The sequence below is a fragment of the Callospermophilus lateralis genome, chromosome 12 (genome assembly GCF_048772815.1).
Source record: "Callospermophilus lateralis isolate mCalLat2 chromosome 12, mCalLat2.hap1, whole genome shotgun sequence".
NCBI classification, from domain to species: domain Eukaryota; kingdom Metazoa; phylum Chordata; class Mammalia; order Rodentia; family Sciuridae; genus Callospermophilus; species Callospermophilus lateralis.
In genome coordinates, this window is record NC_135316.1 from 80333242 (window position 1) to 80351193 (window position 17952).

At 39.4% G+C, this 17952-nt stretch overlaps 1 protein-coding gene across 2 annotated transcripts in view; it reads left to right on the top strand.

The window, feature by feature from the left end:
* The first annotated feature begins 6666 nt into the window (after positions 1-6666).
* The window catches only part of Smad9 (SMAD family member 9), a 35767-nt gene continuing 24481 nt past the window's right edge, over positions 6667-17952 (top strand). Inside the window, exons 1-3 of one of the 2 annotated variants that reach the window (XM_076872447.1) lie at positions 6667-6712; positions 12993-13137; positions 13227-13594. In XM_076872447.1, the coding sequence (XP_076728562.1) occupies positions 13010-13137; positions 13227-13594 (496 nt within the window). In that variant the 5' untranslated portion in view covers positions 6667-6712; positions 12993-13009. Of the gene's footprint in view, positions 6713-12992; positions 13595-17952 lie in introns of those variants that run through there. The other variant, XM_076872448.1, reaches the window with a different exon arrangement.

Genomic DNA, 17952 nt, shown 5'->3' on the forward strand with positions numbered 1-17952 from the left:
TAGCCCTCAGATATCTTTTATGACATTCTAAAGACTCTCCGTATTTGAAGCAGGTCCATGGCACTATATTCTGACTTGGATGGGGACTCTGGGAAACCATGTGCATTTTGTAGCGTGTGGCACAGCATCCAGCACATGGCAGAGCCTCAATGAGTGCCTGTGAAGGACTCAGATAATGAACGAGAGCCTTGAGAAATAGTTCAGGAAGGCTTCTGAGAGGATATTTTAAAGGACTTTTTACAAATAACCTCTACTCCTAAGCAGTAAAATGTTCTTGGTAGTACAGGCAAAATGTCCATTTATCCTTCCTGAGGTGTGTATTTCTCAGAGGACCCGTGTGGGAGGGAGGAGAAGGGAAAGGTGATGGTTGTTGTTTGCAACTGTGAACTGCAGGCTGGAGTTCAGGAAGTTAATACATTTTTTTTCATAAGTTCCATAAATGTGATTTGTGTGTTGGCAAAGAAGAGATCCTGAATAAAATATAAGGGATATTTTTTGTTATTGTTGTTCTTTTTTAGTTATACATGACAGTCAAATGTATTTTGACATATTAATACATACATGGAATACAACTTCCCATTCTTCTGGTTGTACATGATGTGGAGATACACTGGTTGTGTAGTCATTTATGCACATAAGGTAATAATGTCCAATTCATTCTACTGCCATTCCTTTTCCCAACTCCCCTCACTTTCCTTCATCTCATAGGGGATGTTTTCAAAGACATGCTTTGTCCTCGGTGTGGAGGGGCTGTGTGGCACTCTTCTCTCCATGCAGGTGGCTTAAATTCCCCATTTGGGCTGAACTACATTTGAGAAAGAGAGAAAGGAGGGGGAATACATATCTTAGAGGGGAGCCCATTTCTCTTGTTCCTACATGTTCTTCAGGGTTAAAAAATGGGATCCAAGTTGTTTTGAGGTGACTTTACAACAACCAGAAAAAAGTAAAAAATATCAAGTTATCTCCAAAACCAATTTTAAGTACTTATTAAAAAAAGAAAACTATCCATTTGCCATATTGGAGCTAAGCTATTCTGCATGGATATCATCTGATATTTAGAATAATACAGCTTATCTGTTTTCTGAAGGAAATGCTGGGAACATTTTTAAAAAGGGGGTTCGTTGATGATGGCCATAAAATAATACTGTATTGGTTACACAAAAGCTGGAATGGTTGTAAAATTCTTAAAGTTTTAAGGATGTTTGGTGTTTTGATGGGCAAAGGGTTTATAAGATAAAATGTCCTCAAAACTAATTTGATTTGTTCTACAGTTTGCTGACAATGATATTCTTTGGTGCCCAACAAAAATATTTAGATGGTAAGATGGGCATGATATAATTTTAAGGTTAAAATTATATTTGGAAGTAGAAATGTAAAGTGAGATCTCTTAATTCTACCAAAGGATCTAGATGGTTTCTGGCTACAGAGTTCAATATAGCTTTAGGAGTCAGTTTTCTAAAGCTTAGCAGTTAACTCCAGGAACTACAATGTAGAGAGCTTGGTAAATATTTACTGAATGGAAGGCTATTTATTCCTGAATGTGAATCAGGTTTTTGTAAATGGAACCATGCTTTTACATGTATTATGACTTATTTTGTAAGACAGATAATCTTTCCCAAGTTTATATTTGTGGTAAATTCGGATTTTCATGGGTCAGACATGCTTGGACGAAAGTCATCTTGTGTTGCCTAAGATATGGTTTATTCTTTTCGAGGTTGCTAAGAAATTTTTTTTTTAAAGAGAAACAGTTATTCACAAGTTTATAAACAATTCAGTAAAAATAGATTTCTAAGGATCTTCAATTTGTAATTCATAAATCATTCATGCTGAAATGCTTGGCCTTGTCTCCTATTCTCCTTGAGAATGTGGGATGTTTTATAAACACATGAAGAGTTACAAATATACAGTGCAAGAAAGAAAGAATTGCATTGTTAGTAATGGGATGATATAAATTTATGTACACATGAGATTTCAATCAAAGCAATTTAATACAAATAAAGACTGAGGTCTATATTAAGAAAGGGCTCTGGGTGACAGAGTATTTTGTTGCAATGTTGTTTGGGTTCTGCTGCTCCTTAAAGGCCATTTTGGTCCTTTTACATTGTTCCTCTGCTTAGTTCTGGCTCTCTTAACGTTTTAGGACAAGTAAGAACTCCCAATAAATGGTTTGCACACTTTTAATCCCAGCAACTCCTGAGGCCAACCTGGTCAACTTGGTGAGACCCTGTCTCAAAATAAAAAATAAAAGGACTGGAGATGTAGCTCAGTGGTAAAAAGACCCTAAATTCAATTTCCAGTTCCAGGAAAGAAAAAAAAAACAACAACAAAAAAAAACCCAAAAAAAAAAACTCCTGATAAATGGGTTGTTCCTGTGTGTGTAAGATGATCACTACTTACTGTCTATCCAGAAACCCAGAACTTATCTTGGGAGTGAAAGAAGTATGGAGTCACATTTTAGAGCAAAGAGAACATTATTTTCTGAATGGATAAGGGAAATTCAGTCTTCTATAGTCTTAGCAAGAGCTGGACCAAGATATTTGGGCACTCCAGAGACTAATCAGATGGTAATGCTTTGAAACACGTTGGATAGAAATATGCTTTGTTAAAAAGCTTATTAATATGCCACCTGTTTTATCCATTCATCTATTGAAGGATATCTAAAAAATGTGGCATATATACACAATGTAATTTTACTCAGCAATAAAAAAGAACAAAATCATGGCATTGGCAGGTAAATGGATGGTGTTGGAGAAGATAATGCTAAGTGAAGTTAGCCAGTCCCCCCCCAAAAAAACAAATGTTGAATGTTTTCTCTGATATAAGGAGGTTGACTCATAGTGACGTAGGGAGGGAGAGCATGGAGGATTAGATGAATTCTAGGTAGGGAAGAGGAATGGGAGGGAAAAGAAGGGGGCAGGAGATTAGCAAGGACGGTGGAATGTGACAGACATCATTATCCAAAGTACATGTATGAAGACTTGAATTGGGTGTCAATATACTTTATATACAGAGGTATGAAAAATTGTGGTATATGTGTGTATTAAGAATTGTAATGCAAAATAAATACATGTGTAAAGGCATATAAAGAGACATGGTGTGTAATAAGAATTGTAATGCATTCCACTGCTGTCGTATTTTTTTTTTAAAAAATAAAATCAATAAAAGATAAAAGAAAAAGCTTATTAAGAAGAAATTCCTCTATGAGTTTTCTTGTGAAGCAGAATCAGTGCTTGGCAAAACAATAGTCAAAATATTTCCCACTTTTCTGCAGACCTCTCCTCAGTTTTCCATTGTGATTTTTCTGGTAGAAGCATTTTCCTGCTGATACAGAATGCAAAGTGAAATGTTTTCTACGCTTCTTCTCCCCGGCCCCTGTGACTTTTGCAGGGTCAATAATGTGACCAGTTTTTGTGCATCCTTGGAGGGATGTGAAAGTACTTATCTTTAGTCCCTTGTTCTAAGCCATTTTATTAAAAGGATTCAGAAGACAAGTTACTCACTGCTTTCTCTAAGGAATGTGAACACCTATGTTACCATTTCAGAACTTCTGGCTTCCTCACTTGCCAGTGCCAAGTGGTCAGCTCATCACAAAAAATACTCAGGAGTGTTATTTTTTTCCCCACTTGAGGGCACCACCTACATTTGTAGGAATGTGACCAGTTTGTATTTTGAGAGTTGATCGCAGTGATATTTTTTTTATATGTATTTTCTTTTTGATTTTTTTTAAATAAATGACAGCAGAATGCATTACAATTCATATTACACATATAGAGCACAATTTTTCGTATCTCTGGTTGCACACAAAGTATATTCACACCAATTCGGGTCTTCATACATGTACTTTAGATAATGATGTCCATCACATTCCATCATCATTGCTAACCCCCTGCCCCCTCCCTTCTCCTCTCACCCCTTTACCCTATCTAGAGTTTGTCTATTCCTCCCATGTTCCCCCCCCCACTCCCTACCTCACTATGAGTCAGTCAGTCAGAGAAAATATTCGGCATTTTTTGGAGGGGATTGGCTAACTTCACTTAGCATTATCTTCTCCAATTCCATCCGTTTACCTGATGGCAGAGATATTTTTCCAACTCATTTTCCCCCCACATACTTGCGAATTCATCCAGCTCTAGCTGTCCCCTTGTGTCATGAAGGGAAGTAAGTCTGATCATAGTGGACTCTGGGACTGGACTGGGCAGGCTAAAAGGTCAGGACTCATGTTTTGGAGAGCAGAAGTACTTTTTCTGAAGGTCCTTGGCAGAGGGTGACCTTCACAATGGCTTTGTTGTCAGCAGTGCTGGCTGCTGGCCCCTGTGGGAACAAGCCTTTTGCTTCCCATCCAGAACACACTCCCACTCCCAGTCTCACTCAAATCAGCCTCTGCCCTGAGACTCTTGCAGAGGAAACGTCTCGTCTTGCTGTGACCTGATGGACACCCCGCCTGCATCTGCTCCTGTTCTCCTTTCTTCCCTTCTGTTGTCCTCCTCCCTCTTGTGCAACATGAATCTCTCCTTCTCACTGATTAATGCCTCTCAGTCTATAAGATGCCTCTAGAAGCCCCATCACATCTCCTTCACTCCCTTCCCATCCTTCCCTCCACAAGCAGCCAGTGCAATCATTTAGAAATGCAGTCAGATCACTTAATTCCTTTGCTTGCAAAACCTATTCAAAGGCTTCCTTCCTTTGCACTTACAGGAAAACCTGTTTTCTGTATGATGCCTTCCAGGCCCAGCCTGGGCTGCCTCCAGCCACTGCCTGCTGACTCCTCCTGGAACTCAGGCTTCATTTCCTTCATTTACCCGGATGCACCCAGTCCTCCCCACCCCTATGCTGTGCTCTTCGCTCTTTCTTCGGCAGTTCTCCTGCAGTGGCTGTCCTTTCTCATCCTCCTGGCTGAGTTGTTTCCCCCTCAGTGCAGTCTTCGGCCGTAGGTCCACATGAGTTCCTTGCCCCTCCATCCATCCTAACACCATGTTTGTCTCCTGCATAGTACTTCATGGATTGTCAATCCTTCCTTGTTAAATATCCATGCAAATTTCTAAGCTCTGGAAAGGCAAGGGCCATGTCTGCTTTGCATTTAGTAGTTATTCAGAGTAGGCAGAAATGTTGAGAGAAATGAAGGAACCAATGGTGATTGACAGACACAGCTTAACTCTGGTTTATCCTTTCCTTTGGGACATGGAGCCAGCCCTGCTGTTCTTCCACTTTCCCCCTTCGAATTGCCATGTTCTGGAGAATGAGGGGCCTGGAGAATGAGGGGCCTTCCTGCCATCCAGGCTCCTTCCAACATTGTCTTCCCTTTCAGTCCAGCTCAGGCCCAGCCCTGGGTGCTGGGCTCTTTCACTCTCAACCCATACCTATTGAGGAGACACCCCATGCTGCTTCTGTCCCATCTCTTTGAGGAGGAAGGTGGTGTTACAGGGGGAGGTTGAGCATCTGAGCCAGACTGCCCAGGTCTGAATTTCAGCACTACCACTTGCTTCAGGTGTGCCTTGACCTACGATGGGGTCATATCCTGATAAACCCATTGTGAGTTGATAATATCGTAAAGAAAAAATGTAAAAACACAAGACACAGTATCCCCAAAGTGCTGGCAGCATAGCATGTGGAGACTGTCAATCCTTTCCCCTTGTGATGGCGAGGCTGCCTGGGAGCTATGGATTCTGCTGCTGCCCAGCCTCTTGGCCTCTTGAGGTAGGTGTGGATGGTGTATTGCTAGCCTGGGAGAAGATCAATATTCAAGCTTTGAAGTACAATTTCTACTGAATGCGTGTCATTTTCACACAGTTACATAGTCCAAAAAAATCATAAGTCAAACTATGGTGAGTTGGACCCCTCTATAGTTGTATGATCTTGGGCAAGTTACTAGATCTCTGTGTGCCTTTGTTTCCTCATATGCCAGGACAGAGATAAGTGTACATAAGAGTAAGTGTGCATAAAGAGTAAGTGTACATAAAGCACTTACCAAGAGAATACTCAGTGGTTTTAAGCCTTTTTTTCTTTCTTTTCTTTTCGTTTTCTTTTTTTGTGGTACAGGGAATTAAACCCAGGGGTGCTTAACTACTGAGTTTGTAGTTCTTTTTCTTTTTTTATTTGAGGCAAGTAGGCTTTTTGAGGCTCTCTCCTGGCACCAGTTAGTGAGATTAACCAGCTCCTCTCTTTTGTTCCTTAGTTCGTTCACTTTCTCTCACTTTCTCCTTTTCTTCTAATTCAGTAGGTTTTAAAAATCTTTGGGGGTAGGTCACACAGGCTATTTGGATATTTTGAAGAAAAATACCTGGACTGTCTCCCCAGAAAAATCTATATTTACACTATCACCCAGTGTTATGGTTTGGATGTGAGGTGTCCTCCAAAGCTCACATGTGAGACAATGCAAGAAGTTTCAGAGGAGAAATGATAGGGTTGTGAGTATCTCAACCCAATCAGTATTACGTGATACCATTCCTGCGTCTCAACCCAACTAATCCCTGATGGGATTAACTGAGTGGTAACTGGAGGCAGGTGGGGTATGGCTGGAGGAAGTGATTTATTGGAGGCATGGCTATGGGGTATATATGTTGTACTTGGAGAGTGAAGTCTCTCTCTCTCTCTGTGCTTCTTGATCACCATGTGAGCTGCTTTCCTTTGCCAAACTCTTCCATCTTGATGTTCAGCCTCACCTCGAGCCCTGAGGAATGGAGCCTGCTCTCTGTGGATTGAGACTTCTGAAACTGTGAGCCCCTAAATAATGCTTTCCTCCTCTACAGTTGTTCTGGTTGGGTCTCTTAGTCACAGCGATGAAAAATCTGACTAAAAAACACAGAATAAGCAGATAATTCAGAGATCCAGAGGTGCCCCGAGTCCTCATTATAGTAATGCATCTCTGTCTTCTTCTTTGATGCTGTGGACTGAAGGTCTTCCAGCCTGCAATGAGATGCTCATTGGTACACCCGAGAACTGGGACTGTCCCATCACAGATTTGTAGGAAACCTTCAAATACAGGTGGGAATTTTCTTGTCCAGAATATGACATTTTGATACCATTCTTGTGTTTATCCAATTGCATGAAATTAAATTGATATGCACACAAGGTATTTTACATTTTACAGTACAACCTTATGGTTGTTACTCATTTGGAAACACATGGGGATGCCAGGCTAGACTAAGTGAGGACAAAGTTGACTTAATCAGACATTTACTTCTGTATGTGTGTGTTTTAAACAAAGTTTCTTTTAAAATGTGTACAATAATGAGACATGCTATATACATGCCAATGCTGATAATAGCAGCCACCTGTTTTCTAGGTTGGTGTTCTTTTGGATATGTTTTTAACATTTTTAAATGCACATCTTATTGCTTAAAATTACTAGTGTACAAAAAGTGCTACAGAAGCCATCAAGAAAACAGTCTATTTCCGGAATGGGATTAAATTTTCCTTTGGAAAATGTGTTCACATTCTAAGTTTGGTTAGTAAACTTTTCTAGAGGGGAGGCCAAGGTATTCTTAATGTTGGCCATGGATTTTTTTGAGGGAGGATTAGAGAGGCAAAAGTGATAAAATTGAAAAAATTAAAAGACAAAGATGTTCTGACGTGGTGGTAGTCTCTTCTTTGGGTCCTTGTAGAGCAGAATGTCACCTGATACCGGGGCTGACAGCAGTGTGTGGTCTGGCGGATGATGGACACTTCCCTTGGCCACATTGACCACAAAGCAGTGCCCATGAAAGAATCTCAAAAGTTCCATGTGCTCATTGCTTAGCCCTGCTCCAGAGAAGCCTATCAACATATTCACCTTAAATAGTTTTTTAGAAATTTTTTCCCCACAGGATTAAAAATCCTTAATTGACTCTTCCAAGGAGCCCCAGTGAGTAAAAAATAATCTTTAGTATGCGAAGGGAAGTTGGGATTTAAACTGACAACTTATTACCAAAAAAAACCCCCTGTCTCCCAAACTTTTATGTAGTCTGGTAAATTATTTTTTGTTTTTTTTTTCATGGAATCACATACAGTTAAGTCTTAGTGTGTGCATGTGGCCAACCCTGCTTTTATTTTAAGTGGGCCTGTTTATTTAAAAAAAAAAAAAAGAGAGAAATTGTTTTGCTCACTCAGTTGGAGTTTATTGTAAAACTTGGACGCCAGGAAAAGAAAGAAGTACAGTTTTGGTGCTGCAATTATGTGAAGCAAGCCACAAGTGACTCAGAGCAAGCACAGCCATGGTACTTTTTTCGTTCTGCCCAAAGACAGCAAGCTCCAATGGTCAGCAGAAGGCATTTGAGCGATCTGGGGTTATGAGTGCCAGATGACGCACCAACTAATAGCATCAAACACAGTGACACCAAGCATATGTTTTTACTCCTATCCCTTTGCAGTCACAAAAGTAATTCCAGGGCTGGGGATGTAGTTCAGTTGGTAGAATGCTTGCCTCACCTACACTAGGTCGTGGGTTCAATCCCCAGCACCATACACACACATAAAAAGTAATTCCAGAAAGAAACAACTGGAATACAAAGTAGAAACTGTGTTGTGCTGCTTGCTGGATGACATTTGTTATTCCAAGGGTCAGTTTGATGCTTGTGGAAAACAAGTTTCTGTTTTGCCCTGCTCTGTGCTTCAGAGCATCATGCATGAAAATCTCACACCAGCGGTAGTGGTGTGGCATCAACGGCAGTTGAATGAGTCATATGCTCCCATGTGGCACATCCAGCCAATAGCCATGTAGTCATGGAACCACTGTCACCCATGCAGACGCTGAAGCAAAGGCTGAGCCCATCCAGATCCACAAATAAGAAAATACGGAGCTGCAGAGAGACCACGTGACTTGTCTAAAACCACACAGCTTGTCTGTGGCAGGGTTGCACCATTCTCTTGTGAGACTAGAACTGCACAAGGAAATCTTGGACTATTTCCCTGGTCTACCAAGTCAGTTTTATTAACTGTAATTTTAATCCTTTGAAGTGCAGTTCATTTATCCTATTAGGAATCCTTCTAGAGCCTTCCAGGTTGAGTAAGAATTGTTCATACACCACCATCTCCTCCTATCTTTCATAGCTCTTGCTATCTTATGTGGGAATCAACTGGCTAGTTTCTATATAAATACCTCGGGTGCATTTATCTTTATATAAGGTGCCTTGTTTGTTTGTTTTGTTCTTCTTTATACTTTATTAAAACAGCATAACTGTAAGAGCAGAATTAATTGACCCTCTCATTTTTGCAACAGTAGTTTTTTTTTTAGCTCCTGTGGAAGTGCTCTATTTTAGTTTATGTGAGCCTGGGCAGTGGTGTCTTCAGGAGCCATGGTAGGCTAGCATCTGCAGTCTATGGGCATTCAACTCTATGGGCAAAGCTATTGGGAGCCAGGTTGACAGTACTGAGCAGATGGGGACAGTTGGAGACCTCACTGTTGATGCTAATGTTATGGCTAGTTGGGGATAAACAAGAGGCCCTTTGTTCTTTTAATGGCTAAAATATAGGAATGAGAATGAATTTATCTTTATGAAGCTTAAATGTCTCTGCCTGGATAAACAGAAGTTATTTACATAGACAAAAATCTTTGTGAGAGTCCAAATTTGATTTATTTTATAGAAACTATTAGCACAAACAAGAACCTTAGTGTTTGTGGGTTTCTAAGTTTGATTCACTTTAATACTTATTTCTTCTATAAAAAATACACAAAACGTACAAACAAGTATAGAGAATCATCTTTTCAACTTCAGTGTACCCAAAGTTTAACTTTTTACTGTTTTCTCTTCTGTTACCAGGAAGTCATTATTATGAATTTGGTGTTTATCATTCTGAGATTCTAAATTTAACTCTTGGGTCTCCCTTAATGCAAAGGCCTCTGTTTAATTGGACAGGAACTGTCTTGCAACTATAAAATCTTGGTTTTGGAGCCACTGTGAGACTACTTTAATTATTTTAAAGGGGCAGTGACCTCAGACATCAGAGAACCTAGATTCAGGAGGATTAAGAGCTAAATTAGCTTAGAGCTTTTTAGATCCTAGATTCAGTATTAACTGGGAATTCCCCAAGGAATGCATGTCACTAATCAAGGTAAACCTCAGAGAGTTTGAGGAAATGTATGGTTGAGGAGTAATGCTTTTTAAGTAGTTTTGATTGCAAGGTACAATAAGAAAAGTAAATAAATTTTGCATTTTGAACTCATATTCCACATATACCACAAATACCACACATACACAGAGCATATGCCTCTGAATGAAAAGTTGGAATGAGCTTATACACACGTACTTTATTACACTTACTCTTTCTTTGTTAGCTGTCCTGCAACATAGTCTGTTTTGTTTTGTTGGTTTTCCAAAAGCTATTTTGTTCTGATGATAAATTGATTTCACAGGCCATTAGATAGAGAGGAACTCACAGTTTAAAAAAAACAAAAAGCAAACTCAGCCCACTTTAGCAAACTGTCATTTGCTCTATACAGCAAAAGTTTTTAAGAAGGTGTATTTAGTTGAACTCTAGTGAACATTTTTATAAAAGGCTTTTCTCTACCACTGACCTAAACATAAAGATTGATGCTGCAACTTACGAACAACAAATCCGATGTAATGCTAAGCAGTATCTAAAGCTCTGTAAGGGTTCGGGTTCCTCTGTGTCATGCCAAGTCTCCTGAAAGCCCCTCAACCCTACAACCACTGCTGTGAAGCGACCTGTCTAGAAAAACGTAACTTGAGCACTCTACTTTATAAATTCACAAATTGTTGAGCCAAAAATCAACCTTGCCAAATAAAACTGGGTCTGTCAAACTGCTAACTGAAAAATAACAACTTTTGAGTCCTTAACTCTCCTTTCATCACAGCTTACTTCTGTATAATCCTAAATAAGGTCCACATGAGGAATCCAGTGATGTAAGCATTGCATCCTACTCATTAAATCTCATTGATTTTCTCCCATCGAGAAATTTCCTCTGTCTCTACATCCAGCCTCAATTTTTTTTCTTTTTTTCCCCCAATGCTGGGAGTTGAACCCAGGGCCTTGTGCATACTAGAAAAGTGCTCTACCAATAAGCAACATCCTCACTGTAGTCCCAGAAACTTGCAAGGGAGACAGGAGGCCTACAAGTTCAAGGCCAGCCTCAGAAGCTTAGAGAGACCCTGTCTTGAAATTAAAAAAAAAAAAAAAAAAAAATAGAAGAGCTAGAGATATGGCTGAATGATAGAGAACCCTTGTGTTCAATACCTAGTTTTTTTTTTTTTTTGGTTGTTGTTGTTTTTTTAAAGGCACACTATAGTACTGGCAAGGGTTCGGTTTTTCTCTCCACGGAAGCAAAGGAGAAAATTATATTTAATGCATATTAAACAAGCAATTGTCGGAGATTGTGAGCTACACTGATTCCCAGAGATTAAAATGAGTCAGCTTTCTTCAAACTGTGTCCAGAAGCAGCCACTCTGAACATTAATGAGGTGGCTGGTTTTAAAATCTGGAAGAAAGAGGAGGTTTTGTTTAAGCCAGTGCTTTCACAGAGGAGGAAATGCAGTTCTGCCCCAGGAAACTTCAATGGGTCTGTTGAATACCCAGGAAGTAGTGCCACCTTCAGATGAAAGGGTAAAGAATCCAGCTGATCTTCAGCAGAGTATCAAATGTGAGGACAGCACTTCTTGGTGTTCACATCTATGTATGTGACTGTGTGGGACTTGGAGAAAAGCACTCTTTTTTTTTTTAAATTTTTTTCTTAGAGAGAGAGAGACTTCTTTAATATTTATTTATTTATTTATTTTAGTTTTCGGCGGACACAACATCTTTGTTTGTATGTGGTGCTGAGGATTGAACCCGGGCTGCACACATGCCAGGCCTCGGAGCGCGCCACCGCTTGAGCCACATCCCCAGCCCCGAGAAAAAGCACTTTTCAACCCGTTGTGTTCTTATGACCTCTGTTCACTGTAGAAGTTATGGAGAACTCCAATAACCCGTATGTGGGTTTGTCTGTCAGTGTTTTCCATTTTCGGAATTAAAACTGAGACATTTTTAGAACTACTTATTGATTCATTAAACATAATAAATCTGGGCTGGGGTTGTGGCTCAGCGGTAGAGCACTCGCCTAGCACATACAAGGCTCTGGGTTCGATCCTCAGCACCACATAAAAATAAATAAATAAAATAAAGGTATTGTGTCCAACTACAACTAAGAAATAAATGTTAAAAAAAATAAATCCATTACATATGAACACAAGCACATTATTCTACTAAAAATTATGTTTTCAAAAGGACTTTAGTGAGAAGAGTGCCATTGTTTTCTCTTTGCAGATCTCTTTAATGCCAGGTGGAGACCCAGATTCTCATATCCCCTTCCGCACACAACCTATTGTGATCTATTGTTTTGATTAAAGAGCAGGAAGTGGATTTAGCTCACATAGATATGTAATTTGGAACTCACAGCCCCCTGAAAGAGTCTCAGGGACTCCCAGGTGAATCCTGGGACATAGTTTTGAGAACTGCTATCCTATCAGGTAGTTTGGAAGAAGATAGGTTCAAAAGTGGCTGTTCCCAGTGGGGAGACTACAGTGATCCTAATTATGTTTTTCCCTTTTCATTTGTATATATGTCATACAATGGGGAGGGGCAGATGACCTGTGCAACCTATAAATGAAGAAAGAAGGACTATATTGCTGGAAGAGCACAGGAGCTTAGAAACCCAGGTGGAGAAGTTTACACTTGGGAAATCAATGAACCGAATCATTTCTTAAATAGGAAAATGACTTGGTCCAAATTAGGTTTGGGAATAAATGGAGGAGGAGGGCAGAAGGGAAGTCAGAAGTTGCCACCATGATCTGAGGGAGTCCTTTATACCACAAGGTCTAGACCCCAAGTGTTGGGTAAATGGAGAGAAAAGACAAACTCTGAAAGAGGTTTTTAAGGCCAGTGACTAAGACCTGGATGAAGGGATAGGAGGGAGGGCAGTGTCAAAAAGATGATTGAATTTTCAAGTTAAAACATTTAAACAGTGTTTCCTTTTCTGAAAATCACCCTGATGAAGCTCACGCAAGTCTCACTTTGTTTTTCAGGGTTGGCCAACCCATGCATGGGCTTAGGAAGCAGTCAGCACAATTCCCAACTGGAATCAGTCACAGTTGCTTCCAGAAGAAAAGGCAAATTTGTACCTATGCCCTCCCTGGAGAGTTCCTGGCTGCTGACCAGCTGTGAAGGGCCGTGAGTCCGGTTTCTGTGTGGGGGGACGTCTGTGGCCCACCTCCTATGCACTCCAGCACCCCCATCAGCTCCCTCTTCTCCTTCACCAGCCCCGCAGTGAAGAGACTGCTTGGCTGGAAGCAAGGAGATGAAGAGGAGAAGTGGGCAGAGAAGGCAGTAGACTCTCTAGTGAAGAAACTAAAGAAGAAGAAAGGAGCCATGGATGAGCTGGAGAGGGCCCTCAGCTGTCCTGGGCAACCCAGCAAATGTGTCACCATCCCCAGGTCCCTGGATGGGCGCCTGCAGGTGTCCCACCGCAAGGGTTTGCCGCACGTCATTTACTGCCGGGTGTGGCGATGGCCAGATCTCCAGTCCCACCATGAGTTGAAGCCATTGGAGTGCTGTGAGTTCCCTTTTGGCTCCAAACAGAAAGAGGTGTGCATTAACCCTTATCACTACCGCCGGGTGGAAACTCCAGGTGGGTTTTGTTCATGATGTCCCAGTTTATTTCAAAGTGGAAGTTAAAGTTCCACTGGTGGAGAGTGGTGGGGTACCCACAAGACCAGGACTTCTACCTATAGAGAGAAGAGAGGGAGGTTTGAAACTTTTTAGGGATGAATCCAAAATTTTGTAGTCAGGAAAACTTAGAAAAAAATATATATTTTAATTTCAAAGTATATGGAAGCTTTATGTGATTTTGAAAAATGCATTTTATTTTGATGAACTTTGGAGAAATCATCATGACCTTTTCCTAATTCTTAAGGCCTTGGAAGGGCTTAAAGTATCCTGGAAAATGATTACCCCCCCGCCACACACACACACACACACACACACACACACACACACTGAACTAAATGAACTGAATTGATCTTTGATTTGTATTGAGCTGAACCAAAGTTGTTGGTTTGTGCTTCCACTTTGTTCAAGTTTAGATAAAGGGAAGTTAGCTCATCTCTGGATTTGAAAACAGCTAGAGAAAGAGTTGCTGAAAATTATTTCAGGACTAAAAACACCAGGGGCCAGGGTTGGGGGAGATGGGTGGTTGTTTTTAAAGACATTTTTTATAGTGCTGGGGTTTCTACCTAGTACCTCTCACAGGCTAGGCAAGTGCTCTGCCACTGGACTATACCCTCAGCCCTTAAATATGGTTCTGCCCATAGAAGAGTACTGTTCTAATACTCTTCACATATCTGTATGTGTGTTTCTGTATATTTCACCCCCATTTTGGAGAAGTCTAGTGTTTACCTCTTTGTTCCTTTGCACAGACTTCAATAGTTTTATTGAAATTCTATTTGGACTGAGTGTTCTTATGGAATTCTGGGCAGGAATACGGTTTTTATGCTTTTTTTTTTTTTTCCTTTTCTTTTTCATTGGTCATCGGCCTCATTCCAGGAAACCAAAGGGTCACATTAGCTCCAGGAGACTGTCTCGGTCCCATCAGGAGACAGGGCTGTCTAGGGAGCAGCTCGAACGTCCAGTTCTCCTTAATGCAATGTCTCCATGTCCGGCTCCTGTCAGTCTTAGGCAGGCATCTTTTCAGGGTCCCCGAATCTGCCATCATGTTGCCAGGTGGTTGTTAGGGATGTCATGACGAAGTGGCTTCTTATGGCCACCATGCAGACAGAGACCCTGGGAAGACCATTAGAAGGTCCCATGTTCTTGGCAAATCTGATACGTTTCTCCCAGATCACAGAGGTTTTTGCTTTCTTCCCTTCTTCCTACTTCTCTTGAACTCTTTGCATATTTTTAAAAATGTGGAGTAGTGTGGTGCGCTTCTAGTCCCAGTTACTCTGGAGGTTGAGGTAGGAGGATCCCTTGAACCCAGGAGTTCAAGGCCAATGTAGACAACCTTCCAGAATACAAGTTAAAAAAAAATTTATCTGAGATATAAACATTATTCCATCAAATTGCTTGAGTTAGACCCCATCTCAAAAAAAAAAAAAAAAGAGTCTGAGTTTATGACAAAAAATGGCTTGATTCTTTTTTGTCTCAAAAGATTTCTATTATATTTGGCATCTAGAATGCATATCCAAAGAACATCTCAGGAGGCTGAGGCAGGAGGATTGCAAGTTCAAACCTAGCCTCGGCAAAAGTGAGGCGCTAAGCAACTCAGTAAGAGACCCTGTCTCTAAATAAAAGACAGAATAGGGCTGGGGATGCCCCGAGTGCCCCGAGTTCATTCCCCAGTGCCAAAAAAAAAAAAAAAAAAAAAGAAATAATTTATCTTCCTAAGTAATGTAGTTATAAAACATAACAGCTTGTAAGAAGTATTTTGTAATATATATATTAAGTTTTCCTCTTGGATATTAAAAAATATACTTTTAAAGAATTACTTGATTATTTACATTTCATACCATGTGAAGTTTCTTTTAGGATGATATGTGAATGTTTTACATCTGTAGATATATTTCATATCATCTTAGGTTTGAATTTCTAGAAAAATGACTCAGGATGGTATAAATTTAAAGTAACATTTAATGTATACAGTTTTTTCACTTTTAACTGATATTTTTAATAGAACAATCAGCTTTTACATCTAGCTATCGAGCCATGTGCAGAATAAATAGTTTGAGAACAACAAAAATGTTAATCTTAACAAGTTTGTTGAATACCTAGTTGTTATAAATGGAAAAGTTTTGTCTTTGAAATCTCATTTTTTTGACTGTCTATTTTAGGTACATTGAATTTTCTTTTCATTCTGATTTTCTTTTCATTCTTATGATCACTTAAATAGATTTCTTCAGCGCTTCTCAAGCTATCTGTAGTGAGAGACCAGTTGTAGATTTTTACATTTCTAATCCTTGGAATCAGTACTTTTACAATAAAATGAGTTGCTGGACAAATGAAATTTAAAAAAGACTTCCAAAATACAAGGTCAATTTAAAAAATTATTTGAGATAGATACAAAAATTACTTCATCAAATTGCTATTGAAAGTTTCTAAACACTTAACTCTGAATTTCAATACAATTTTTTCAGACTGATATCCAACAGTTGATGAAGTGTCTCCAGTCCTCAGGCCACAGGTTGCCTGGCTCACGTCTAGTAAAAGCTGTGCAAAAATGTTTACATCGTTCACGGTGATTTTGTTCCATGTGGCTGGATGTTATTGCAGGAGTGTGATTTTTTTATATATAAAATAATCATGCTATATCAAAACCACCCAACTTTTGAATAAGAGACCAAAGTTGTTTTTTTGCACTGCACTCCATGTGCCCAGTAACTCCTGCTATTTTCCCCTTGTAGCACCGAGATATGAAGATGGCATAGTTTTTAAAAGGTGGCTCAAAATAGAAATGAAAATCTGTAATCCAGGTCTCATTTGTAAGCAGTTGTGGAGACGTAGAAATCGCATTAGCTAATTAGGGATAGCTTTGTTTTAAGTGAAAGTGTTTAAAATTATGACCATTTGCAAATCCTTTTCTTTTTGTTTTTTTGTTTTTTTGTACTGGGTACTGGGGATTTAACCCACTGAGCCACATCCCCATTCTTTTTTAAAATTTTTTATATTGAGACAGAATCTCTCTAAGTTGCTTAGGGCCTCACTGAGTTTCTGGGGCTGACCTTGAATTTGCCATCAGTTGCAAATCTAGGGTTAACCGAGTTAAAGCCCAAACAAGCCCCAAACAAAACAACCAGAATAAGACCATTAGTTTTCTTTACAAACATTCACTATTCTTGGTTTTACTTGGATGGTAAAAATGCATACTCTTAAAATATGTTTTACCCTAGAGGAAACTATCTTTTTGTTTTTGTTGTTGTTGTTGTTGTTGTTGTTTGTTTGGGTACCTGAGATCTACTATGGAAGAAATGGAAGTCTCTGCATTCAAAAGGGCATGAGGCATCATGTTCATCAGTGTTAGGAGGTAACACTTAGACATCTTACATTAAATACGAAGTCACAGAGATTATTCAAATTCTTCTTCATAAAAAAAAATGTGTGTTTATTTGAACACTGTTAACATTATGATGAAGAAATATCACTTGAAAAGAAGCCATTTGTCATTTACTGTGTCAGCCCCTCTGTTCAGGAGCTATGTCATCTTTTATCTGTAGAGACAGAAAATACATTAAAGGAAACTTCATGGTTTATCATTGATGTCACTTTTGCATGGTGGTCTTGAATGTTTGGTCTCTAATATCATAAGGCAGAATATATAAATACTAGCTTGTAAAGGGGGAAGAAATATTCTAATTCTCTGCTGCCCTCACCTATAATGATTTTAGTTTAAAACCTTTCATTTACCTGCTCGAGTTTATTTTTTGTTCATAAAACTGAAAATTATTGCTTGTTAAAAGAGATAAGTTTCTTGTAAAAAAAGCAAATGATAGGTTTTATGTTATTTTACCTCTGTTGTTACTGTCCGATATTTACTTTTATAAGACCTTATTTTTTAGAGCACTGTTAGAATATGTACATTTCATGAAATCTTTTAAAATAAATATTTGCATGTGATAAATCAGTAGTATGCTTAGAAGTTAAACCTACCCCATACATCTCCAGAAATCTTTTCTTTCAATAATTTGTTTTTTAGTTCTTTGCTTCTTTGATCATGTCCCCATTTTCTCTGCTTCTCCGGGTCCATGTTGGTCACAGGCTATACTTCAACCCTTATGGTGCCTCCTTTATGCCAGCATATGATGCTTTAGTCCCTGGAAGCTTTGAGTGCACAGAAAAAGCTTACCCTTGAGAATTTGAATTCAGTCCTGTGTTTCTTATCAGCTCAGGTCAGGGCTGGGGAGCACCCATGTATTTTTAAAGAATGGAACCCAAAAGGAAGCTACTAAAACGAGCAAATTTTACTTATGGATTTTCTTATTGTTGCTTATCTTTTAC